Source organism: Triturus cristatus, chromosome 11, assembly GCF_964204655.1.
Source record: "Triturus cristatus chromosome 11, aTriCri1.1, whole genome shotgun sequence".
Taxonomy (NCBI): domain Eukaryota; kingdom Metazoa; phylum Chordata; class Amphibia; order Caudata; family Salamandridae; genus Triturus; species Triturus cristatus.
Window position 1 is genome coordinate 1,133,915,374 of NC_140594.1, and position 27,662 is coordinate 1,133,943,035.

The 27,662-nt window shown below is 44.5% G+C and overlaps 1 protein-coding gene across 24 annotated transcripts in view; it reads right to left on the reverse strand.

Moving 5' to 3' along the window:
• LRCH3 (leucine rich repeats and calponin homology domain containing 3) overlaps window positions 1-27,662 on the reverse strand; it is a 516,524-nt gene that overhangs the window by 174,969 nt on the left and 313,893 nt on the right. For 7 of the 24 annotated variants that reach the window (XM_085635752.1, XM_085635751.1, XM_085635750.1 and 4 more), the window contains exons 16-17: window positions 18,894-18,974; window positions 3,135-3,206 (exon numbers count right to left, since the gene is read on the reverse strand). The exons of the other annotated variants lie outside the window; for them this stretch is intronic. In XM_085635752.1, the coding sequence (XP_085491878.1) occupies window positions 3,135-3,206; window positions 18,894-18,974 (153 nt within the window). The remainder of the gene's footprint in view (window positions 1-3,134; window positions 3,207-18,893; window positions 18,975-27,662) is intronic. 24 annotated transcript variants of the gene reach the window in all.

Consider the following 27,662-nt stretch of genomic DNA (forward strand, 5'->3'; position numbering starts at 1 on the left):
CGGATATGGACATAGTAAAAGCCAAGAAGGAAATAGTGTCCCAAGTCTTAAGGTTGATGTGATTAAGGAAATAGGGTGGAGGGAAGAGTGAATGGTAAGTGTGTATGAGGTCTTTAGTATACAAGCTCAGAGCTGATGGATTCTAATGGTCTTTCAACACCAAATGTAAAAGTTAGTAATCCTAAAAGCTAGGTTGCACAGGTCTTCTGTCTGAAAGCAGCACAGGATATGCAATTGTGTTATTTCCAGAGAGAACTATTGGTATTAGTAACCAGCAACATAAGGTACATGTTTTTACAAAGAAGGGCTATAGCAACCACCAGGGTACTAACCAAAAACAGGATTCATTTTTATACAATCTACTGGGGCTTTCATGAAATCAATGTAAGCATCAGAGGCAGAAACCCCACATTAAGCCAGTTCCGATCAACAGAGTTGGGACTTGTGCAAGTGAATCAGGCGAGTGCATACAAGGGCAGTCTGCTATTCCATTAATAAGAAAAAGGTACATATGTCAGTGAGTACAAAGATGGGCATGAGACTTGTTAGTAAGTTATGTACTGAGGAGAGCAAACATAATATGATGCCAATCTGTGACCGCCAAGACAAAGCAACAAAAGCAAACCGAGCAGCAAAAAGAACATCAAAAGAAAAACAGTGAAGTGATGTGGTGAACGTGCCACTGGTAGTGCCCAAATGGTATGGAAATACCAGGTGGCAATGGCTTACATAACAGCTAAAATCACACATAGTAAATACCAGAATCCAGCCAGAGAGAAGCAAAAAAAGGAGCAGAATAGAAATATATCAGTAACAACAAGAGAAAGAATTTCTTTGTACGTCACACGTAGAATTATCAAGAGAGCACAAAGCTAGTGAATGATAGAATGTGAGCAGTCTCGTCCCTAGAAGTTCCCAGGCTCTCAGAGTGCATAGGCTTCCTTTATCAGTCAAGAGGTTCTTTCTTGTTGTCAAAATGTATTTAGTAAGATGCACATGTCAGAGTGTAAATGTCTTTATGGTTAGAAAAGACATCTCTTGCTGTCAGTGCAGTCATGCTTCTGCGCTCCCTCCCTGGAACATGTTTCGCCTTGTCAAGAGTTCCACTCTTACTCAAAAGTATAGGTTACTCCTATTGTTAAGATACCCATCTCCTCTCAAGATGGAACATGTTTCCACAGATAGCAACCTATGATAGTGTTTGTTTGACTGCATGTGTTTCTACAGTAAGCGGTCTATCCCTTGGAATCAGTGTGTTCAGGGAGGGGGGTTTCAGGTGGGGGTGTTGGGTGGGTTGGAATCATTGTGTTCAATTCTATGGCCAGTAACTGGCCCCGATCCAAGTCATATCTGGGTGGTCATTATGAAGGTCTTGGACCAGTCTAAGTTATTCTTTTGGTCCATACAATGTCCACCACATATTTCTAGAGTGACCTTACGGCCTTTCTCTTGACATCAGTGTATATGCTGCCCTTAATGCAGTCTAAGGCTGTCGGCTGTCTTGCAGTTGGTGTACACTAGTCTTTTGTTGATACAAAACTCACCTTTAGAAGCACATGCGCTTCTATGGTCAGTCAGTAGGAGTTCCCTTGTGTATCACATCTTCTATCATTATACAGTCTCATACACAGTCACAGAATCTACAGTTCGGAGGTCACAAGCACATCTCTTGCTGTCAGTGTGTAGATGTCTCTTTAATAAGTGCTTCTCCTGCTTGCTGTTAATCTGTGCTGCAAGGGCTATGCTGGGGGCCTATCTCATCCTGTCAGGCTTCAGTTTCAACTATTAGGAAGAAGAATTCTCCAGAAAACATGTTTCTACGGTTAATCTGATGCCGCGTCCTCCTACCAGAATGCATAGGAGCCTGTAGTCAACAAGAGGAACATATTGTTGAATTAAGGTTCAGAACTTTTACTAGAGAGTTGTTTGAGGAGGAGACTCCAGCGTACAGTCTGAATGCACTATCCAATAGCTTGGGGCCACATGTAAAAAGGTAATCGTTTGCAATTACCAAATAGCAAATTATTGTGATTCGCTAGTTGATGCTCGCAAACACAAGTGTACAAATGTGTATTTGACACATTTTGCAATTCCCAGTGGGTTGCAAATTGACCTACCTCATGAATATTAATGAGGTAGGTCTCGGTTTGCGGCGATTTGGGATTCGCTAAAATCAAAGGGATTTTTTTTAAAGTTTTTTTTTTTTTTTAAATGCAGCCTATTTTCTTGAAAGGAAAAAAAAAGACAAGTTCTTTTCCATTTTCTTTGAGTAGGCAGGGGTCCGTGGGACCACTGCCTGCTCTTAAAAAATGTTTTTACAAACATTCACAAAGGGTAAGGGTTTCCTTTGGGATCCCTTCTCATTTGCGAATGGGTACACCTACTTAATGTAGGTGGTAAAATGTGAATGTTTTGTGACAGCATCTCAGTCACAAAACATTCACACATACCACTGCGTTTTGGTATTAGGAAGGGACGCCCTAAGCACAGCCCTTCCTAATACCAAATCCCTAACCCAATTTGCAATTTGGTAATAGGTTTCCGAATCGCAAATAGGGCTCTGTACATGTGAAAAAGCCTTTTTGTCTTTGCATCACAAAACAACTTTGTACTTGTGGCCTTTGATCTTTTATATTAAGTCTGTAGTACACAAGTGGTACAATGAGTATAATATCGAGGCCACCTTGACCAGAAGAAGACTTTCCCTTCTACCCTGTAGGATTAAAATTAGAAAATCGAATAAGAGTAGGGAAAAGAGGAGCGTAGAGAGTTGCAGGGAGTGTTTGGGGTTCAGAGTGGAGGGCTATGTGTCTCCAAATGGTTTAGAAATCATTGTTCCACTTCAGCTCAGAGGATAGGAGAACTCAGACATTTCATCATTTATCCCATGATTTATTAAATATTAAGCAGTAGTTGCATAAGAATAAGATCCTGAAAACAGACTTATGACACTAATATGAGGCATTACTGGGCAGAACGTGAACAAACGGACACCCACTTACAAGCAAACTCAAGCGGCCATGCAGCAATGTAGCAATGCCCTGCCCCAACCTACCCTCAACCCTAAGCTTGCTGTTTTCCAGGATGTGCTATAAGAAGCTTGTATGCTCAGTAAAAACAGAAGCCCAAGATACCTGGACAAGCCGGAAGGCCGAGGCAACAGACATGGAACTAGCAGAGTCCTCTTTCTTCAACCCCGACAGAGGCTACACACAGAAAGAGAGAAAGAGGCAACAGAAGACAGTGACAGTTAACAGTCAGTCCTGTAGAAGCCTGCGAGAAACCTTGAATCCAGGACCCGCTGGACTAGCTGCAGCGTCTACTCACCCCTAACCAAGGCCTCAGAAAACACTGTTTTGGGAATACCACCAAACTGGGAGGCAATCAATATCTGCAGTTTACAAATATTAGGTTTGAGGGAGAACACAGATGAAACAATGCAAAATAGCTTAAAGTTAAGAAAACATAAAAGGCCTACGAGATATTGTCAAAGGGAATTCACTGATAGCTTTATTAAAAAGGTCTTTTTAGAGAGAAGAAACCTCAGGAAGGAAATATCCTGTTGGGCAATTGAGCCTGAATAGATACTGGGGCTTGAAGTGTGGCTTAGGTTTCATAAAACAAACCTGTATTCCTATACATCAAAGTGCACAAGTAATTGTAATCAACTAAATAAATTAATTTTCATTTTCACAGAGTATTTTAAAGGAAGGTATTAAACTAAGTGCAGGCTTTTATGCCCTTACTGAGCATTACAAATACATTTCCATTACGACTGTGTTGTGAAAGGTGTTCTTACAGAGAAACCCCATCCCTACTCATTCATAATAAGAACATCTCTTATAAGGTACAACTTAGAGATGTCCTCTAAATAATGTGCAAAGGCCCAGGGATGGGGGATGACAAGAGACTATGTGTAATGCAGGTTCTTAGTTTAAAGTTCCAAATATTTAAATAGCTACAGGTTCATAAAACCACTGGTGACGATAATAGCATGCACATTGTAGGTGCCCCTCGTACCACTGCCCCTCCACACCAGGTTTGCACAAGTGACCAATGCCTACGTGGCGACGTCCCTCCAAGTTGCTTCTAATATCCTCACACATCTTTCCTAAGCCTCATGGGTGACCTACTCCTGGTACCCATTTCATGACTAGTCCAGTGTGGTGCATGGCTCCCTCTGCAAGTCAATCTTCCACACCTCCTTCAATAGAAAGTGACAGAGATTTTGATTTACAATTAGGGTAGGCACGGGGAGGATTATGAGGCTAGAAGGCCAGAGGCAGTTTTTTACTCCTCACCAGGCTCCTCACATCTTCGGCTTTCACGGACGCTAGTTCTTCCCATGTGAAGATTAACAGAGACACAAGGAAGAGCTGGGTCAATAGCAAGTTATCAACTTGAGCTTTGCTCATACCTGGGTGTTGGGTGCTCTAAAGCTGGTGGCTCTGAGCTCAGAGTATGTTCTCTTAGCAATGATGGTTTGTGCTACGGAAGATCAGCTGAATAACTTCACTGTTGGAGAAATGAGCTTCAGTTCTCTCCACCAGAGATTGCTTCAATGTCAAACGCAATTTGTCCTTAGCAAACCCTGTTTTGCAAGCCTGCCAACATGACTTGCAACTCACTTTAATGGATGATTGTAGTTTTTCAAATCAGTAGCTCTTAACGTCCTTCACCTTCATTTAAAAATCACTTCATTCATTTTTTTATCTCATTAGTAAGTTATCACTGTTATCCCATTTCCAAGTTACCCTCTTGTGTGGTCTTGTAATTGTTTTAAGCTTCATTCTTCACCCAGTTTCCTTCCCTCCCTTGCATGGATTCCTCTCCTACAGTCCTCTGCTTGTCTGTAGCTCCTCCCCATGCTCCTTATAGCTCCTTCACTTATAGCTCCTTCACTTATAGCTCCTTCATTTATCAAAGCCAATTATTTTCACAAATCACATTTTTTATTTCTTTACTTTCCCAATACAACAATATGTCCACAAAGCTTCACTTCTTATGTGAGCTTTGCTTCCCACTTATGTTGCTTCTGATTGAATAAGCGTCAGATGAATCGACTTCCGCATCACAACTAGTCAGTCTTTCATATATTTCCCTCCAATCAATGTGATCTTCTGTCACTATAATCCATTTCTCATATGAATTTCCCCGACCAGTATCCATTCCATCAGGTCCTTTGACCACCCATCAAATCACAAACCACCGGATTGCACTCGGCATGTAGCTATTTGCCTACTTGCAAGGATATGGCAACCATTTTTTACCTCATTTTCCTTCTTTTAAGACAATTGGACAAACCCCAAGAACTGGCCGTAGGCATATGGATTTTGGACCGCCTGGTGTCTTTCCAGAATATAGTCAAGCAACCCAAAAAAGAAGGCACTGATTGAATCCAGTGAGGGAGGAACAGTGATCTATGTTACTGTTTTCCATGAGTCAAGAGGAAAACATGAAATATATTCTTCAAAACTACAGATAGTATAAAGCTGGCGATAGTGACTTTGTTCACATGGGCCTACAATGACAGGGGTAGGTGACCACAAAGTTCTTTGGAGCATCAGGCTTCAGACCAGGAATAAGAATGCCTTCGAAAGAATAGTGATATATGAAAAAGATGTGGGGGTTAATACTAAACTCTGAGGAACTCTACAATCTTCAATAGGGGTAAGGAGAATACTTACATTCAATGAAGAGGGCTTTAATCTAACCTACAGAACTGTTTAGCACTTCAAAGGACTTGGGGTGGCCCAGGATAATAGTACAGCAGATCCCCGTGAAGGCTGCAAGAGCAGTGTTCTCAAGGCATGGGTGTTTCTCAAGCAGCTTCCTGATTAATGTCTGCGCTCAGCTCACAACCCAACCTATGCTCTGCATGTTCTTTTTTTATTTCTCAAGCATTGGGACTGTTCATAAGTAACCACAGTTTTGATGGAAGCAAAAAAGAATGCACCAATTTAAAAAAGGAACACATTAGACAAAGGAATAGAAGTTAGAAAGGAACTTGAGACATTTGGGCACTCCTGCAGACCATAATCTTACCAGTGAAAAAGAGGAAACCCAAGGAATATGGAATGTAAATTAGTGACAATTTGTTTAACTGCAAGAAGCTGGTTCTGTGTATTCATGTATTCTTACTCCTTTATTTGGCTAGACAATACAGTCTTCTTTTTTAAAAATAATTTGTTTTTATTGAATGCTGAAGATTTTTAGTTGAATCAAACGGAAGCGAAGCAAAATCGCTGCCTCTCTCGGTGACATCAGTGCTGTTTGCCAATCCTCATCTTCGATGTCAGCTTGCCATCGACTACGTAGAGCTTGAAACGGGTCAGGTAATTTATTACATAGCTTGCGGTAAGTTAAAGAAATAGCTCTGTCTGGGATTGATTCCGAGAGCAGCCGGTCTTCTAGTGGGGACGACTCCGGGAGACTACCCATATCTGGGAGAGCGGTCGTTAGGGCATGACAGATCTGTAGATAACGAAACGTCTCCTCCTGAGCCAATTCATATTTCTCCTTTAGTTCCTGGAACATTAGGATTTTACCTTTTTTTACAAGATGGCCTATGTTGGAGAGCCTGATTGCGCCCATTTATCAAACCCAGGTTGATGGCACGAAAGTCCTAGCTTATGAGTGTACCACAACGGAGTGGATTGAGTCAGCACGTCAGTCTAGCCTAAGCGTTTAGTAGCCTGATGCCAGAGCACCACCGAGCAGGCCGTGAGGCCCAGATTTCTGCCTCTCCGGACCTATGTATGTAGCGCACCACGGTATCTCTCCCTTCCAATCTGATATTTGTCGAGCATGTAGGCAGGGTCTAATGGAGAGCGATACAAACAGTGGTTTACCACCACGAGCTGTGACGCCCAATAATAAAGTCGCATGTCTGGAAAGGCAATCCCCCCCATCGTATCACCTTCTGGTTAATTTATGCAGTGCTACACGAGGTGTTCTTCCATTCCACAACAGTGATCGAACCTCGCGGTCAATACTGGTAAAATATTAGTCAGAAATCTTATATGGGCAATTCTGAACATACAAAAACCGCGGGAGAGCGAGCATCTTAAACAAGGCCGCCCGGCATAGCTAAGAGAGTGGCAGGGATCTCCAATCAGCGATGTCGTTTCCAAGTCTAACCAGTGGGGCAGCTAGATTCTTGTCATGACAGAGTTGGGGGTCGGGGTGATAAAAACCCCTAGGTATCGAAAACCGTCAAGGGCCACTTCCAGCTTGCATCCCGGGGGAATCCTAGGAATTGAGCCCTGAAGAACAAATAAAACTGATTTAGTCCAGTTAATGGCATAACCTGAGTATTTGCCAAAATAGTGAAGATATTTAGGAGCCTATGGGTGTCGTTTATCTCCGACCTTTATGCTGGGAATGGCGTAGCATTTGATTGTGAATGCTCCTTAGGAGCTCCTAGAGATGTTGAGCTTCCCATTGAAGCCCCCTCAGAGAAAACCATTGAAATGGCCATTAAGGATATGCGCTCCTCTGGAGCTATGGGGCCCGATGAACTTCCCATTTCGATACTAAAGTTAGACCCTGTCTTATGGAGTAAGATTCTCTTTCCTCTATTTAGAGCTTGCTTTTCCAGTAAGATTGTGCCATCTTCTTGGAAGGGGAGCATTTTGGTTCCCCTGTTCAAGAAGGGAGATAGGAATAACCCAATGAACTATCGTCAGATAGCCCTTCTTGATGCTATTGGAAAAGTTTTTTCCAAATGCCTTCTAGCTCTAATTACCGATTGGGTCGAGGTGAACCAGATTTTACCCCTTGAACAAACGGGCTTCCGCAAAGGGCATGGTACTTTGGATAACCTTACAGCCCTGCAGGTTATGCTAGATAAATATGTAAGAGTTTGGGGCGGAGGAGTCTATGCGGCCTTTATTGATTTCTCCACAGCATTTGATAAAGTGGATCGTCCTTTGCTGTGGAGAAAGCTAGCTATATTGGGTATGCCCTCTCTTCTATTAGACCTAGTACGATCTCTACATTCGGACACTTGGTGTCGAGTGTTACAGGGTGGAGAAAGGGGGCTCTCGCGGGCTATTCCCTCCACTAATGGTTTAAAGCAGGGTTGTCTTCTGGCTCCTCTGCTGTTCTCCCTGTATATTGCTGATCTTCCAACTTCACTTGCATCTTGTGTTGGCATAGCCCCGGTAGTGGGGGGTTATACTATAGCCTGCCTTCTATATGCCGACGATATTTTAATTCTAGATCTAACCCCTAAAGGTCTAGCTAATCGTCTGCAGGCTTTACATGACTTTGCTGAGTCCCACTTCTTGAGGATAAATGCCTCAAAAAGTAAAGTTATGTGCATTACGGGGAGGAAAAAATCTAAATTCGAGAATTATGGCTGGTCAGTAGGTGGGCAGAAATTGGAAGTGGTTAAATCATATACCTTTTTAGGAAGAATTGTTTCTGCAAACCTGAGCGAGAGGCAGCACATTGATAACAACTCTCGTAAAGCCCTGTCTCAAGGCAAAAGCTTGAGTGCTCTTTATTCCGCTACAGGGAGAAGACACTTTGCTTTTTTACTAGAGGTTTATAAGGCAAAAATCCCTTCTACTCTCCTATATGGAATAGAATTGGTCGATTTAAAACACTGGGGCTTCCTTCATATGATTGAAGGAAAATTATTAAGGTCTTTAACCTCTCTGAATTCTGCTTGCTCTACAGCTGCTCTTAGACTTGAATTTGGTCTGCGTAGCAGTTGGGTACAGGCCCTGTCTGCATTAGTACGTTGGGTCGCCAGCCTCGCTAGAGGAGAAATGGGGACTCTGAGATCCCTGCTCAAGAGAGAATTACTGGGAAGTTTTAAAGAGCACTCTCAAATTGTTAAGAATTTCAGAAAGGCTGTGGCACTCCTTGAATTAGATGAGAGTTCTATCTTTACTATTTCTCCTTCCCAACTAAAATCTCTTTTGAAACAGGCTTCCTGGACTCTTTGCTTCATGAGGGATAAAGAATCCATGACAGCCAAGAAGCGAAGCGTCCTTCTGTTTAACACGTATTCTAGGAAGCTTGCTCAATCTTATGTATTTTGGAATTTATCACACGGCATTCGGAGATTTTGGTTTCTTTTGAGGCAAGATCTATTGCCGCTTAATTCTCTCTTAAATGGTATGGATCTTCACCCCAATGTAATTTTTGTAATATGTCCGCACAGGATTGTACTCATGTATTGTTTATTTGTCCTGCATTGCGCTCACTTCGTTTAAAGTGGCTACGATCAATTTGTTTACAATTGGGAATTCTTGATGCAAATTCTTTTTTAAAGGCTTTATATACTCCTCCCAATGAAATGTTTTGCTTCAATATTTTTAACTTTTTAAAAAGTTTTTTAGATATTTATTGATGAAATAAGGAGGACTGTGTCGTAGTATGTCCTTTTTAACGGAGAGTGTTGTAACTGTTTATCTTTTTCTTCTTATGATGGAATATGTACATGTATTTTGTGTATTTTGTTTGTGTGGCCCTCTTTGGAGTGCCAAAACATAATAAATAAATTGTAAATTGTAGGAGCCTATTTGGGGACGCACAGGGGGACGGCAGATACACTAGAATGTCGTCCGCGTACAGCGATATTCTATCCTCGTGCCCCTCTTCCCACTTCAGTCCTCTAAGTAGCACGTGTCCTCGCACCCAGGATGCCGCGCTTCCAGGATCAGAGAAAAGATATGGGGGGGATAGTGGGCAGCCCTGCCTGGTGCCCCTACCCAGTGTAAACGTCCGTGATACACGATTGTTAACCTTAACTTGGCCACGCAGTTCCGTGAAGGGCAGTTTGAACCAGCCCAGAAATTGTAGGCCAAACCCCAGGCTTTCTAGCACTTGAAAGAGCTAGGGGACAATACAGTCTTTTTATTTAAAGTTACAAATACAGTTTATTAACCTTCAATTTCTTTTTTTTATTTTGTTCATCATAGCTATTGCCTTGATTGACTTAGATTGCTTTATACAAGTCATTAGGACAATATTTGCATGTACAAAATGTCCGAGCAATAACACGTGAATGGCTACGCCATGTTTATAAGAAATCTATTCAGTTTGTTAATGGATATACACATTCAGGTCCTACATCCTGGTTCCTATCTTCCCTCCCTAATCATCTTTAGGAACGTGAAAAACAATTGTAGGGAACTATTAAGGACCTAGTACAGGAAGGGCGGCTTATTTACCAAACTGGCCACATTACCTAGATTGGCTGAGCCATTGTGCACAAGTGGTGTGAGACTTCTTCATACAGTAAAATAGCATGGGCAACTGAATTTAAATCTATCCAGCAGTTTAGGTGATGCTAAGAGAGCAAAGTGCTGACTTTAATATCTTGGCCTAGAAATGAGTCTTGTATACAAAATATGGAAACAGAATGGCCAAGCTGGAAGTTCGATATATACTTTGAAATCTACCGAAAGCTTTCAGGGAGGTTAGTCATGGAGAAATTAAACCCGATTTTAACGAGTACACCATGTAAATGATGCACAATTAGCACAAGAATGTAAGTAGGAATTTCTTGTCAACACTCCAATTCAATGATTGCAAAAAGCAATGGTGGCCTTTTTTCAAGATAAAGTGCACTGGTCTAGCCCACACAAATTATTATTTTATTAAATGTGAGTACATCTGCATTTTTAAAAACTTGTATTGGTTTTCGAAAAGAGCCAAAAAATAAACCACTGGTGGTCAGATCATTGCGACATTGAGTCCAATAGGAGTCAGGACAGGAAAGTTCATCCAACCAGTAGACAAAGACTATACCAAGACTGGATCATGGAAAATGCACAGCTCCCTCTATTTTAGCAACGTACCTTCACAACTCAACACCTCAATAGACAACCAACATCTGTAACAAGGCATCATCCCAATCAGACACACCTCCAAGGAGTCCAGATCTCTTCCCACTTCGTTGCATGGCCACAACCTTCACAGGCTGATTCTATCCATGGGTCTTCTACTTCAATTTTCTGTTCCACCATGCTCTAGGCTGGGACCTCGGCTCCTTACCCACCCAAGGGATATATCGCTGGTGCTCAGCTTAAGGACCAGCCTTTACAGGGTCAATTTATACTTAGGCAAATCCCAACAGTCTTGTGGGGAATCTGTGCCACTTCCAGACCCTCCACTCCTCAGTCCCTCTTGAAGTTAAGGTTTTGCAAATTCCCAAAAAGATCAGATTCAGACAGAGTTCCAAATGGCGTGATAGAAGGTATCCCATTTTCTGTGTGACACAATATACTGATGAAGTTGCCCCATATTAAATAATTTAGCTCTCTGGAAATACACCTTCCGTAAAAAAAACATTTTACTGACAAATCTAGAAGGGCTGTGAACCAGGATTGTTTGGCCCACGTGAGAACCACCAGGATGAGGGCGAGGTATGTCTGCCGTAGCCTCCAGATCATGTATGGAAGAAATGGAAGAGAATAGGTAAATATCTCTGACCAGTTCATCCATAGTGCATTGCCCATGGACTGTGTAAACCTCAAGGAGAAGACTGGGTATTTGGCGGTTATGAACAGGTCCGAAGCAGGACTTGGGGACGGAGTTTCCACTTGTGGACTTGTTGCCACATCCTGCCGAGTAGGACTGCAAAGTTGTTATCCACTCCCAGAAGAAGGCACTCAGTTAGCAGATGTACCTTGTGGTTGATCGCTCAACCCAAAATATTCTGCACCAGAGCTGAGAGCAGAGCAGAACGGATGACCCCTTGTTTCCAAAGGTCAATCAATCAATCAATCAATCAATTATTTGTAGAGCGTGCTAATCACCCGTAAGGGTCTCAAGGTGCTGATCGGGGTGGGAGTGCAGCTACTGCTTGAACAGCCAGGTCTTGAGAAGTCTCCTGAAGGTCAGCAGGTCCTGGATCTGTCGCAGCTGTGTGGGGAGGGTATTCCATGTCTTGGTAGCAAGGTAGGAGAAGGATCTGCCGCCAGTGGAGGTCCTGTGGATGCGTGGGACAGTGGCGAGGTCGGCGGAGTGAAGCTGGCAGTTCGGGGTGTAGCAGGTGAGACGCTTGTTGAGGTATGCTGGTCTCGCATTGTGTAGTGCTTTGTGGGCGTGGGTGAGGAGCTTGAAGGGGATCCTCTTCTTGACTGGGAGCCAGTGCAGGTCTTTCAAGTGGGCAGTGATGTGGGTGTGGCAAGGAATGTCGAAGATGAGGCGTGCGAAGGAGTTTTGTATGCGTTGAAGCCTCTTCTGGAGTTTGATCGTGGTCCCTGCGTAGAGGGCATTGCCATAGTCCAGTCTGCTGCTGCTGAGGGCCTGTGTGACTGTCTTTCTGGTTCCGGTGGGGATCCATCTGTGGATCTTGCGGAGCATGCGGAGGGTGTTAAAGCAGGAGGAGGAGACGTCGTTGACTTGCTGGGTCATTGAGAGCGATGAGTCCATGATGAACCCCAGGTTGCGTGCCTGGTTGGTGGGTTTGGGAGCGGCTCCCAGGGCGGCTGCCCACCAAGAGTCGTCCCAGGCAGAGGGCGTGGATCCAAGGATGAGGACCTCTGTCTTGTCTGAGTTGAGTTTCAGGCGGCTGGTCTGCATCCAGCTGGCGACGGCCTTCATTCCTTCGTGGAGGTTGGTTTTGGCGGTGGTGAGGTTATTGGTGAGTGAGAGGATCAGTTGAGTGTCGTCGGTGTAGGAAACAATGTTGAGGTTGTGCGAGCAGACGATGTTGGCGAGCGGTGCCATGTAGACGTTGAAAAGGGTAAGGCCGAGTGATGTTCTTTGGGGCACGCCGCAGATGATCTTGGTGGCTTCGGAACGGAAAGGGGGAAGGCGGACTGTCTGGGTTCTGTCGGTGAGGAAGGAGGTGATCCAGTCCAGGGCTTTGTCGCGTATTCCTGCGTCGTGTAGGCGAGTGCGTAGGGTGTGGTGGCAGACTGTGTCGAAGGATGCAGAGAGGTTTCCCCGCTGTCCAGTAGGGTCCTGATGTTGTCTGTGGCAGCGATAAGGGCGGTTTCGGTGCTGTGATTGCTGCGGAATCTGGATTGGGAGGGGTCCAGGATATTGTTCTCCTCGAGGAAGTGGGTCAGTTGCCTGTTGACGATCTTTTCGATGACTTTTGCCGGGAACGGAAGAAGGGCTGGAAGTTCTTGAGGTCCTTTGGGTCCGCTGTGGGTTTCTTGAGTAGGGCGTTGATCTCGACGTGCTTCCAGCTTTCCGGGAAGGTGGCGTTCTCGAAGGAGCTGTTGATGATCTTTCGAAGTTGGGGTGCGATGATGCGGTTTGCTTTGTTGTAGATGTGGTGAGGGTAGGGGTCGGATGGTGAGCCGGAGTGGATGGTGTTCATGGTCTTGATGGTGTCATCGTTAACGTGGGTCCAGGAGAGCAGGTGGTTGGTGAGGCTGGGGGGCGGTGAGTCTGCAGTGTTGGCAGCTGTGGGGAGAGTCTGGGTGTTGAAGCTGTCGTGGATGTCTGCAATTTTGCGGTGAAAGAAGGTGGCTAGGGAGTCTATTAGGTCTTGCGATGGCGGGATGGCGTTGGAGCTGGGGTTGGAGAGCTCCTTTACGATGATGAAGAGCTCTTTGCTGTTGTGTGCGTTGTTGTTGATGCGTTCCTTGAAGGAGGTCCTTTTGGTGGCTCGGATGAGTTGGTGGTGTTTGCGGCTGGCGTTCTTTAGGGCTGCGTGGTTGTCCGGTGTCTTTTCGTGGCGACACTTCTTGAGTCTTCGGTAAGTCTGCTTGGATTCCTGGAGGTCGATGGTGAACCAGCTGGCCTGTCGGTGAGTCTGTTTTTTGATCGGGGCGAGAGTGCTGGCGCAGTCGTCGATCCATTGCCTGAGGTTGCTGGCGCCTGTGTTGGTGGTGTTTGTCGGTGGGTCTCGGGCGAGGGCGGTGATGAGCTGGTCTTCAGTGACCTTGTTCCAGCTGCGGTAGGGGATCCGTAGCGGGTGGTCGTGCACGGTGCGTTTCTTGAAGGTGAAGTGGACGCAGAGGTGGTCGGTCCAGTGGAGTTCGGTGGTGTCGCTGAAGGTGACGTTGCTGTCTGAGAGGATGGGGTTGAGCGCGTGTCCGGCGGTGTGGGTAGGGGTCGTCACGAGCTGTTTGAGTCCGAGGTTGGCAAGGTTATCGAGCAGAGCGACGGAGTTGCTGTCGTTGGCGTTCGAGGTGGAAATTCAGGTCTCCGATGAGAATGTAGTCTGTGGATGCAAGAGCGTGCGTGCTGACAATGTCGGAGATGGCGTTGCGGGGTCTGTAAATGAGTGTTCCTTTGAGGGTGGTGTGGATCTGGAAGTGCAGGTGCTCGGCGGTGCTGGAGGTGTCTGACGTGCAGGTCGAGATTCTGAGGGTATTCCTGTAGACGATTCCTCCTCCTGGTATGTTGGTGCGGTCCCTCCTGGTGATCTTGTATCCATCTGGGATGACTATGGCAATGCAGTACATGGCAGTCATGATGTCTTTTTTGACACAGACTGTTTTGGGATAGACGTGTCAGAAGAAAGGTTTAAGAGCCAGTTGGAGTGCCAGTAGTTCCAGATAACTGATGTGAAAGGTTTACTGAAGGGGTGCCTACATGCCTTGAAAGGTCATATCTTTGAAATGCACCCTACACCTGAGAGAGGCGTCCATGGTGATGGCCACTCTGGGAACCAGGCCTAGGAAAGGTTGTTGCTGTTCCATCACTGCAGAAAGCAATGGGTACTCGCCCAAATCAACACTAGATCCTCCCAGAGACCCTCCATTTGTGATCATTGTGCTGCCAGGGACTCTTGACCAGCGCAAGGGTAAGTAGGCATGAGGAATGATGGTGATGCATGAGGCCATCATGTCGAGGAAGCGCATTACTGTCCTGACTGTTAGCTGGCGGTCTGGCTGGAATAGAGGCAGCTACAGCTGGAAAGCTTGAACCTGTGTAGGGCTGGGATAAGCCTTTCCAGTAGCTGAATTTAGAAGTGACCCAAAAAAGAGCTGTATCTGAAGGGGATGAAGGTGGGGCTGGCCCAGGCTGATGGAGAGCCTGAGATTCTGGAGAAAATCTAGGGTGATCTGGGTGTGCACCAAGCACTGCTGTCTGCATGCACTCTTGAGGAGCCAGTCCTTGAGGGACTGGGACACTTGGATGCCAGAGTTGTAGTTACCCCAAAGGAAAGAACGTTGAATTGAAAGGTATGACCACTTACCATGAACCTGATTTCTAGGTGGTATGTCAGGTGGATCGTAATGTTGAAATAGGCGTCCTTCAGTTCGAGAGCAGTTATGAAGTTGCATTGTTGCAGTAGAGGAATGGCATCCCAGAGCACGACCATGTGAAAGTGGTTGGACAGATGTACTTGTTGAGTGGCTTGAGGACGAGTATAGGCCTGAGGGGCACGTCTTACTTACGGAAGAGAAAGTACAGGGAGTACAAGTACACCTATGGCGCCGTTGTAAGGCGGGTATGAAAGGGAGGACTTAAAAACTTTTGGCCGACTCTGGGAGTAACTACTCAGGCATTAACAAGGTCTTTAAAGACATCCGGAGTGGATTTTAACATACCCTTAAGCTTGGTTAAGTACTGTGTTGAGTGCGGAGTGAGACAGTTTCCACTAAAAATCCATCCTCCACTATGATGGTGTGTAAGTTTACCTTGTGAAAGGTGGCTGCCCTGCTTATGACCTCATGATACGAGGTGGTATCAACTGGTGGAGAAGGTTTGGCTAGTGGAGGTCATTGCAGTCATTGCCTGGGGGGGAGAACACCATTATCATACCATGAATTCTCCTGGGGCTCCGGGTTATATGGAGCATCATATGGATCAGAGGGATTTAGGCGACCCCCCTCCCCACAGGACGAATGTGGGGGCCCCTCTGATGAGGATGGCGGTGATGGCCTATGTCGAGGAGGGCGAGTAGTGGCTTTAGGTGGAGGAGTGGGTAGTTTGAGTGAAGGAGAAGGGATTTTAGGAGAAGGAGAAAGAGGAGGATGAATGTAGGAATGTAAGGGTATAGGGCTAGAGCCCCTGTCTTGATACTTCTTCAGCTCGGGAGATGGTGGTGGCGCCAGTGCAAGCTGCGGCTTGAAAGTAAGGAAAATGCTACTTACCAGTATGCATCTGTTCTTGGCATGTAGAGCTGCAGAATCCATACTTGTGCATAGATCGCCATCTGGTGTTGGGCTCAGATGTTTGCAGTTTGTTGTTGTCTTGGAAGAAGTCTTTGTAGTCACGAGATAGGTGACTCCTCCCTTGGACGATAGCGCGCATGGGCATCGACTTCATCCTTCAATTGTTTTTCACCATGAAGGGAAATGATGGAATTTGTAAGAAACAGAAAAGATGTCCATGTGTAATGTATCTAAGTAGGATAACGCTGGAACAGATAGAGGTACCGGGTGGGCTTATGTGATTCTGCAGCTCTACATGCCAAGAACAGATGCATACTGGCAAGTAGCATTTTCCGTTCGAGGCATATGAGCTGCAGAATACATACTTGTGCATAGACTGTATAGCAGTGCTCTCCCTTACCGGTGGTCACCTGTATCTGTTGCAGTGGTCTGAAAAAGTGTTTTAAGAACAGCCTGGCCTACAGAAGCTTGTTGTTTTGCCAGCACATCTACACAATAGTGTTTGGTGAAGGAGTGTGGCGTAGACCATGTCGCTGCTTTACAAATGTCATCTAAGGGAATGTTCTTTAAGAATGCCATGGAAGCCCCTAGTTTGCGTGTTGAGTGCGCTCTAGGGGGAATTGTTAATGTGTGTTTTGCTTTATAGTAGCATATTTGAATCCATTTGACTATCCACCTGGCAATTCCAGATTTGGAAATGGGGTTTCCTTTTTGAGGTGGAGAAAAAGCTACAAACAGTTGGTTTGGTTTTCTAAAAGGTTTAGTTCTGTCAATGTAATAAAGTATAGCTCTTTTGACATCAAGTGTGTGAAGAGCTCGCTCTGCTACAGAATCTGGTTTTGGGAGAAAAAAAAATGGGTAATTCTACAGATTGATTAAGATGGAAAGGAGAGATTACTTTGGGAAGGAATTTCGGATTTGTTCTAAGAACTACTTTGTTATGATGTATTTGTAAGAATGGTTCTTGTATGGTTAAAGCCTGGATCTCACTTACTCTTCTGAGAGAGGTGATTGTGACAAGGAAAGCTACTTTCCATGTAAGGAACCGCAGTTCACATTTGTGTAGAGGTTCAAATGGAGGGCCCATGAGCCTAGTAAGGACAATGTTTAAATTCCACACTGGAGAGGGTGGGATTGTGGGAAGAATTATCCTTTTACGGCCCTCCATAAACGCAGGGGCAGCAAGATGTAGTCTTATGGATGTGTATGCCAGATTACATCTGTAGATGCAGTAAATAGCAAATAATGTTTTGAATTGAGCATCTAGTGGGTCAATTTTGTTTTGGGGAGAGCTGTAGTTTTTGGTGTGGAACTACTGAGAGTTCCTGGAGTGTTGTGAACCATGGTTGCCAGGCCCATTTTGTAGCAACCAGGATCATCTTGATAGACTATTGTTTGAGCTTGCGCACAACTAATAGAATGAGCGGGAGTGGCGGAAAAGCGTACACAAATCTGCCTGACCAGTTCATCCATATTGCACAGCTACACATACCACGAACACTATGTTATCACATGGAACTGTCGATCATCTGACTCCGCATGGCTAAACTTACTGTAATAAAGGTACTTTAACACTCATCCAACCCAGTCTAGAAGCAACAAAAAAACGATTTTCTAACAGCTTAAAAGTTTATTTTTATAATTTAATTTAAAGCAATCTCACTGTCTTACAACCGCTCCTCTGTAATAGACTTTGCTATTTGTACGTTCTATCCAATTCATAGAAGGTTTCCTATCACATAGTAGCATGTTCATCTCAGTATTTTCTTATTGTTTTGTGATAAGCCTTCTTGGAGTTAAACTGCTACGAGTGCTAGAATGACCACACATAAGAGAGCTTGGCACGCCTCGCATCACCTCAAGCCGACTGAAGAAACCGCAACAAAATGAAGTAGGCAGATGGCGAGAAGCAGAGACTGGCTCAATCAATCAGAATGCATCTCCTCATCTGACTCAGTGTACTGTACTTTGAAAATCTAATGATGCAAGAGGGTTTTCAGAAAAAGTGGAAATGTACAGATACCTAAAGAGGCTTTTTCTGTGTATGCAATTTTCATTCTCTACCCAGCATTTCTTTGCGTACTTTACCATAAGGTAACACTCTGGAACTCTTCAGCCCGACTGTCCTCTAAATGTACCTTATTTGGGATCTAACATTCATTCAACTCGCCTCTTCCGGCTGTGCAAATTACCTTTCTTTGCAGCATTTACCTCAGACTCACTCTGGGTATCAGGAATCACCATAAAGAGGAAAGACCAAAGCAGGTTAATCTAGTTGACATTTTAAGGTCTTGACCAATCTTTCTTCTGAGAGAAGAGGGGTTTAACGTCGGGAGAGAAGGCTGCTAAGCTGTGATTGCCAGGAGGAAGGGGAGAGCCAACAAAAAGTCTACAATAACCCAGGGTCAGGACTCGGACGTCTCTGGTCTAGTCCCTTCAGTGTATGGTGATAGTGATGAGAGGTGACGAGAGTCATAAGTGACAGCGAGACCTTCAATAATTCGCATTGTAAGACAGTGGTGTCTCAATGGACCATCAAAAAACATTCAGAATGTGAAAATACAAGAATTCCAGGTACGATTGTTGGTGGAGCGATTTGCAGCAACTTTAACATAAAGCAAAGTCACATATATATATGCATATATGATCACCATGCAATAAATGGAGGCAATTAAACAGGGGCTAAACAAAACATTATGGATAATGAGTAAGCAAACACCAGTGATGAAGGAGGTTGTGGCTCAGAGAAGCTTTTGGGGACAGCGGGAAGGATAATGAGAAAAATGGACGCAAGACACTGCCTGCATGCGCGGTTACGTTACATGGTCACACACTGCATGCTATCACCTGAGTGTGCATCCCCGGCCTCCTTTTAATTGTGTTGGTGTTATTGTCAATCTCAAAGACAAAATGTGGTTCAAAGCCGTTCTACCGGGCGCAGCAGGAAGAAGAGGAAACAAAAGAGTAACACGGTGAAACAATGATCAAATATGTGTGTACGACAAAGCAGTGACAGGAGACAAAATGATTAGAAGCTTTGCAGTTATGCTGAGAAACCTGCAAGGAAATGTGACAGATACAGCACTGGAGAAAAATAGGTAAGAAAAAGAATATTGGGGCAAATCATTTTTTACCATTTCAATCATGTAATACAGAATGGGACTAACAGATTGAATTCCTGTCTCTATTACAGTAAAACTTTTGCAACAGATCAAAAACAAACACACAGAATAGAAGACAAACATTCTGGTTCAAACAAGGCACAGGATGCCATGTGCAACGCTTTCAAGACACATTCTTAAAGAGTTCTGTAACAAGTAAAGTCTTATTATTTAGACGACAACCGCACACTGTCACAAGCCTCACTAGAGATGTACTCTAAGAGTTTCAGCACAGAAAGTACATACTGTGCCACGGTATCCAAGACTAAAAGAGCAGGTAAACACTTTACGAGGTCATAAAACCTAAAGCAGTAATTAACCAGCGTAGTGGCAAATTAGTACAGGTCTGTGAAAGGCACCTTTGTTTTGGGAGAGGTTCGTAGAGCTTAATTAATGGCCAACTAAAGTGATCTCTCTGAATCTGCATTGAAAATGCGGAACACCTTTGTATGGTCTGTGGCGTCATTGTACTCAACAGCACATCCGCAGTTGATGACGCAGAGCCTCATACAGGTGCCACCCAAGCGCACTGACGTCCGTTTACCACCCTATTTTCTGAAAACTCGGATTCAGAGGGACTGACAATAGACAGTATGCCAAATGTAACTTGGATAATTTTTACCACACAAAAAAGTCCAGTCCACCGTATCGGGAGGAGAGAAGGCAGTCAATCTATGGTAAGAAAAAGACAAAGAGCCTTTCTAAAGGTAACTTGTCTTCTAATGGATGCTTTTAACACAAGATTCATCGTCTTACGAATCAATACCTGCATTAAGGGATGGGTCTGAGGAATGGACTTTACAATGAATGAATGGATGGAGGGAAGGAAGGAAGGATGTCTAAAGCGCACAGCTACTCAGAGGAATGCCCTGACGCTACAGGGAATTAGGTGCCAGAAAAAAAAAGTTTGAAGAAAGCTAATTAGCATGTGAATAGCCAGGTCTTACGTTGTTTTCTAAATGATTGCTCATTGTCCACTTAGAAGAGTTCCACAGGCAGTGTGTCCCAAGCTTGAGGGCCCAGAAGGGAAAAGGATATGCCTACAGATCTAGCTCGTTTCACCCTAGGAACTTTGGCCAGATGACCATGTGAAGAGTGCGGAGATCTCGAGGAAGAGCAGAGTTGAGTTCTAGAACACAGACAGTCTGGGCCAGAATGGTGTAGCACACTGTGCATAAGGGTCAACGTCTTAAACAACATACTATTTGTGACAGGAAGCCAGAGCAACTTCTTCAGATGAAAGGTGATAGAGGCTCGCGTGGGAAGATGAAAGGCCAGGCGAGCAGCAGCGTTCTTAACATACTGAAGCCTCTGCTGTAAATATTGTGGGAGTTCTCCATAAAGGGCATTAGCATAATCAAGTCGGGACACAATCAGAGCTAGAAGAACAGTGATCTTAACAGGCAAAGTAAGCACTGGTAGGTCCTGCAGGACATAGAGGGCATAATAGCCCTTCCTGCAGACTTGAGAATCGATATAATTATATCTCGTGAATTGGTCTCATGTAGCTGCCTGGCAGATACCAAACGCTAGAACACCACTAGCCAAGGCCGGGAGAGACCTTCAAGACGTCCTCCTTGGCCAGAGCATAATACACGGAGTACAGAGGACAATCCACCATAAGAAAGTCTACTTTTGCACTACCACACTTTTGCTCTTCTGGTAAACCAATGAAAGTTGATCGTCCAGAAGGTGCTCCCTAATCCTGTCAATACAGATTCTACGAGCTTGTTTGGGATCCAACCAGTGCACACTCTCCTCATCCTAAGAGGGATGTAATGGGGAGAAAAAAACGCAAGGATGGATATAGACTGCCTCACAGCAAAGGGCACTAGAATGTTTAGGCACCAACTTGTCAGTGATGAAAGAGGTGGATGGTGGCTGCACAGAAAATGCCCAGACATGACTGATGCATCGCATAGAGGGGACTGCCAGAAGGAAGCTGGTCTTCAGATTCAGCTGCCTCAGAGTACAACTGTGCTTGGGCTCAAAGGGCATACAAATCAAAAATTAAGAACGAAGTTAGAGTTCCACTGCGTCAAAACAAAAGGTGCAGGTGAAAACTTAAGTAAGCCTTTCAAAATCACAATGGGCAATTTGAACAAAGAGACCAGATTAAGTAAACTCATAAAAGAAAACAGAGGTGAAAGGTAGCTCTTAACAGTGACTACAGCAAGACCATACCAGGCCAACGACAAAACAAACTGGAGTGCATTAGACAACGAGACAGTTCTTGTACAAAACAAAAACACCCAGAATAGAAGGAATTAGTGAAAGAGAGGTGAGCCATCAAGCTCACATATACAACTTCTGGTGGCAAATCATACAGACTCAGCTGTTTCTGCTTAATCTTTACACATGTAAACGTTTAGAGTATGAAGGTTCAGATGAAGGACTCTACCCTGCTGATGGGACAGATCAGGTTTATTAGGTTGGAATACCAAGTATTCTAGGCCCAATTCATGGCTATCAGGATGAGCTGCGATCTGTCGAACTAGACCTTCAGGACTCACAGAATCCAAGGCAGTAGCGGGAACACACACACAGGACACCAGAGTCCCACCAACAGTGGAACATCTCCCCACAAGAACCTCAAAGAGGACACTCAATTTGCAGGTGGTTAGACAATGCACGTTCTTCGAGGTCATCAACAGGTCTACCACTGGCACGCTCCAAACATCAAATATGCCCTGTAACACCTCCAGATGCAAACACCCCTTGTGCTCTGCAAGAAAACACCTGCTGAGTTTGTCCACTCCAACACTGATGGAAACTACTCAGGGGATTAACTGACAAGAGAACTCCTTGAGGGATTAATAACCATCACAGATGAAGAGCTTCCAGACAGAACAGGCAATTCCACATAGACCTGCACGTTCTAGTACGAAATGGCTATGACGCCGTCCCTTCAGGACCCGGGCATTTGATGGCAGGAAAGCCTTGGTGGAATGCAAACAGCACACAGCTCAAGAAGACGGGTCTCCACTTTGTCCAGGAGGCTTCCCCAGCCCAGAAATGTCTTGTCAGTCACAACTACTGATTCATGGTAGTAGCACGCCTGGCGGGCAAACAAAAATGCACCGTGCCTGCTATCGAAATATTGAACGAGTGGGTACTAGAATGGTTAAGCAACATCTGAAGCAGGAGATGGCAAACAGGAGGAGCGCCACCCTTGTTGCAGATCACAACCACTGCACTGCCTTTGCAGATGTGAAAAGAATTGGCAGGCTAGTGGATGGGCTGTAAGGGCTGCCTCAAACAAAAGGCAAGGCCTCAGAAATAACCCTGGAATTATTTGCATTTGTTGGGGAACAGGAGAATAAGGGTGATCAGCCCCAGTGAGCGAACAGTCGCCCTACTGAACTTGAAGAGCTCACACACACAAACAAAATCATTTCCGAAGAGCCTAGCTCTGTCCTAGGGCATGTCCGTCAGTGAGGTATGAACATCACCCAAAACATATGGTTACCCACATTCAGACACGCCTTAAGATGACTACACTGGGGTCCACGGCACATGCAACACAATTCATATCAGCTATCAAAACATCTTTGCTTGTGGCCATCCTGCACTGCCTGTGCAAAACAGTTTCTGAAGTATTCAGGTAGAGTGGATAGAATGTCACACTCCATATCCTACAGGACATGGGTAGACCAACCCAAAGGGCACACATTCAATCAGCAAAGAGCTAGCAAAATAGTAGAGAACATGTGGAGGGTAGCTGAGTAAACTTAGGATTAATCTTAATTTTGGAAACTTGTCCAACTAGGCTTTCCGGGAGCACGATAGTGTATAAAAAGGATGCATTTCCCAGAGCTGTCCTTTGTCGCAATCAATCAGCTGGCTCAGTGAAGCATCATAACAAGGCTTAGACCAAGATGCAGTAAAGCAATCAGTCAGCGTGTCATTGAACGGAAGCACAGGCTTAGCAGTAAATGGTTCAGGTTGTAAAATATGTTCACAGATTGGCTTTATGGTCAACAGCAGACAGCTGCAAGTCTAAGACCTCCACAGAATGCGAACCACTATAGCAAGAGAGTCGACAGAACAAAGGGAGATTTAAGGTATTTCTCCAGCTCTCTAGTGTTTTGCACATCCAATCAAAGCCAGTCATCTGTAGAGTGAGGGTAGAGAGGGGAGGAGAATTTGATCAGTCTCCCTGTTGTTGACTTGATGCCGGGGGGGGGGGGGGTGGTGGGTGGGTGGGGGGGAGGGGGTGGGGGGGGGTTTGGTAGAGGGGCATGATCAAGAATTTGGCCAGCCTTGGAGCTTGAACTAAAATGGGCTTTTGACTCAGAGTACTGATGCCATAAGAAGGGTACCTGCAGCGAGCCCTCCAGCACCATATGCTAAGCCTTCGTGCTCTCGCACAGAAACACAGGCCAAGAATATACTGAGTCAGCACCAGATGCAGCAAAGTAATTGGTGGGAAGTCAGGAGCCGATCACATGGAGTCAGGGTCAAGGTCAGAGTTGGAGCAGTAATTACTGGCAGAACTTGCAGGAATAGAGTCAATGCGCAGGAAAGATCCACTAGTGGAATGCCACGGGGAGCCCCCAATAAATACATTGCACCCAAAGGCACACGAAATAGAATCGGAACCGCTCTAATTATCTGCATCATGGCCTTCTTTTTTTTTTCGAACATTTTTTTTAAATAAACTTTTTATTAACATTAAATCCGCAGCAGTTACAACAGTCACAATCACATAGCAGTCTGGGAAGTATATTCGAGACAAGTAGGGGCAATCATGGCCTTCTTTAAGGTTTCACAGAGCTGTGACAGGCAGCCTGGTAAACACTGGGTGCATTTTCTTCAGGACCAGAATCAGTTCAGACCCTGAAGACACAATTGGAATCAGGTATTTGGAGCACTGGCAGTACGCACTCGCTCTAGAGCAGGAGCAGCAGTTAGTGGTTAAAACCTGCTTGCACATCTAAGCTTCCGCCACGATTTGCCCATCAACTTTGTTTTAGACATACCTGAAGATGGTCATAAACAGAAAAAAGCCACCAACGACAGACAAAGGTTAAGCACTTAAATTCCTAAGTTCAATTTTATCAAAAACGGTGCATCCACTTCCAGCATCCGCCGTTGATTGATGCTACAGAGTCCAAGGATTTCACAAAAGAAGGAAGGTGCACTCAAACAGGAGTCATTCAAGACCACAAGTATTGTCCATTATTGTCTTATATTTATTCCAGATAGTTAAACACAAACGGCAAACAGCCAACGCGTTTCGTCCCTTTTGCAGATGGCTGCTCTTCACTCATCCGCTCAGATTCTGCAGCAGAATTGCCCTTATCAAGGAGGCCCTCGAAGCTGCTCTGTTTATGATCACTACAACCCAGACGCCACGTACAATTTTGCCCTGAAGAAGTTCCTTGGCAAAAGGGACGAAACGCGTTGGCTGTTTGCCGTTTGTGTTTAACTATCTGGAGTAAATATAAGACAATAATGGACAATACTTGTGGTCTTGAATGACTCCTGTTTGAGTGCACCTTCCTTCTTTTGTGAAATACCTGAAGATGGTGAATGAGACCAGAACTAGGAACACAAGCAAATCCACAACTTTGAACAAGATCAGCATCTCATCTTACATTCCACGGCAGAATTGGTCTTGTGCTTCTTGATGGCCTCCAGGTGTATCAGGAAGCAGTCAGTACATGACTTTAAATCAAGGCATTGGCAAAAAAAAAAAAAAAATGATGTTGTACAGGTCAGTGACAGACAACTATCTGAAACCTGTAGTCTTCGGGTGGAACATTTTCCTAGCACACGGTTTTCTAGATTTGGAAGTTGGTAGCCACTGAGAGAAGCTGCAAGTGGAGCTCCGAATCAGCACCGAAGCGTGTGGAAAAGAAGACCTGATGTCGGCTATATGTGTCTCTGTCTTGTACCATCTGGAGGCAGTGCAGAGTGGAGGGAGAATCTGCCAGCACACAGGAGCTATTGCACAGTTTCTGGATCCAGTCTGTTGCCTGAAACGATTCAAAAGGTGATGAATCTGCAGTCAGACGAGTCTACCAGAATTGATGGTCAAGTGAACCCTTACTGTGCACCTCGCTTTTGTACCTGGAGGACCTGTTAAATTTATTACAGTAATTCATCTCAGACATGCTTACAGAGTAAATCTTTTTGGACCTAGCCCCCTTTTGTATGCCACATAACATTATGCCTCACAAAAGCATTCCAGTTGCCCCAAATATGATCATCATACCCCCATCCACTACTTCTGGGCCAACAAATGATACCAATGGTGGTTAAACCCGTTTTCTACTCAGAGTCCCTCTCCAATTGTTCTTCGCTCCCCTTATTGTTCAAATGTCTGACACCTGGTGAAAACTTGCTGAAGGCAGACGTCCCCATAAAGATTCAGTACTTATTTGGATGTTACGCTACAAATTGACTGATCTCTTAATATCACTCATATGCTGGAAATCATATTTCACGGGAAGGGACAGCACTTTAGAGACGTCCAGGTGATGTACAACCCAGCATAATGAATCATTGGCCAGTGACATCAAGCCCAAATATTTAAAAAAACAACGGCGGAATGTAACCATGAGTATTTGAGTAATCCTAGGCGATTTTACACAAATAAGGCTTCAGCAGCTTTTGTTCCTAAAAGAAGAAGTGTACACCTATCGATTCTCTGGAGGTTTTACTATTTTGCAACCCAATCCAGAGAAATATGGAACTGTGCTGAAATTGTTCTGGTAAATTATCAAATATAAATGTAGAGATCTTTCAATCACAGATCATGCATGCTTATTAATCTGATAAAAACATAGGAACAATGCTATTCCCTGAGATTCCACCTATCTTCTCTCTAAAAGCCAGCATCCACATTTATTGAGCCCTGAACTGCCTATCCAGATCACCCTATTGAACTCCTGGTAGAGTTGCTTTCACTTCTCTAAATGCAGTTCTCTTTATATTACGTGCTTTTGTGCCATCTCCAAATACTCCAATTCCAGACTCTCCACCTCTAGCATCTGCCATTAGCACACTTAAAGCCAGTTTAACCGTTTTTAAAATGGGGATCCAAGGTCTGCATTGCCATCCTTTAACTGGAATAATTGGCGCGTGGCTGTCTTGCTTATCGCAGGCAGAAGCTGGATATGGAATATCAAGACATGGTTATGAAGGTGCAGCCGCCAAGTTCGGTTTAGTTTTAGCCTTTTCAAATTACCAATCCTAGAATAATTTTTTGTTCCATCCTCTGCACACAACACTTCTGATACCGTGGGGCAGGAACAAGTGCTGGACAAGAACAGTGGGACATATGATAACAATGTATTAGACTAACATACAAATTCAATATTGTACAATCAGGTACATTTTGTTTCTCCACGCATAAAAACCTTGCAGTGTGACAGCGTTCGGTTGTTCAGATTCTTCTCCCTCCCTCCCCCACCCAAGCGATGTAACATAGTCAAAATTATACATAAACACAGTGATGCATCAGCCATGCCTCATGTTATCCCACCCCCAGTGGACTGGCACCAATTTTCAAAACAGAGCTGAAGTAGGGTTGGCACCGGACTGCAGCCACAGTGGGATACACAGTAGTAATATTGCATTATGTCAGATATTCCTAAAGTGCTGGTCTCATTGTAACTGCTCAGAGCCCAGAGTGGTTCAAGTCCGCCTTCACTCCTTTAAACGGTCACCCATTGCTTTAAGAAAGTGATGAGGAGCAATAGCTTCACGAACACAAAGCCAGATAAAACTTGCCAGCTCCCAAAACAAAATACAAGCATGCTCGACCTTTCTAGTCGTCTTCACCCAAAATGTTACCCATGGTACTCCCTTCTAACTCTCACCATTAATGACCAGATCTATTTTCTAAGATCCAAAACAACCTCATACGACGAAGACATAGCACAAGTCGTAATGCAAGCCCTTAATAGAGACCATAGAAAAACAACCAATGCTTTTGATGACACCATTTAGGATACTCTGGAACTCGATTACAATAATCAAGGGTAGATTATTACTCTCGCACACAAAAGCCCCCCAAATATCCTGTGAGCATGAGATGGAGTACAAGTCACCAATACAACGGTTATCCCCATTATTAACTCCTCTCTATACAGCTGCTGAGGACGTTTCCACCCACTATCTTAAAAGCTATAAAGCCATTAATAATTTTCCATGAGGCGAGGAAAACAAATGACTGTAAACAGATTGCAAGCTGAAAAGCTAAGAGAGAAGTTGGCACCTGGTAACTTCCACAGATCCCAAACAGCCCTTCTTGCAGCAGATGTCGTCAGACAGTTCCATCACTGCGGTAACCAGGAACCTCAATGGATCCAGAGCAAAAAGGAACTAGTCAAATCCTTCTTCAATCCAAACTACATAAATAGGACATTTACCCAAAATCTTACCCAAGCATGGCAGATACTGCAAGTCAACAAAAACCTTACCTTCAAAATGAATTAATCAAAAG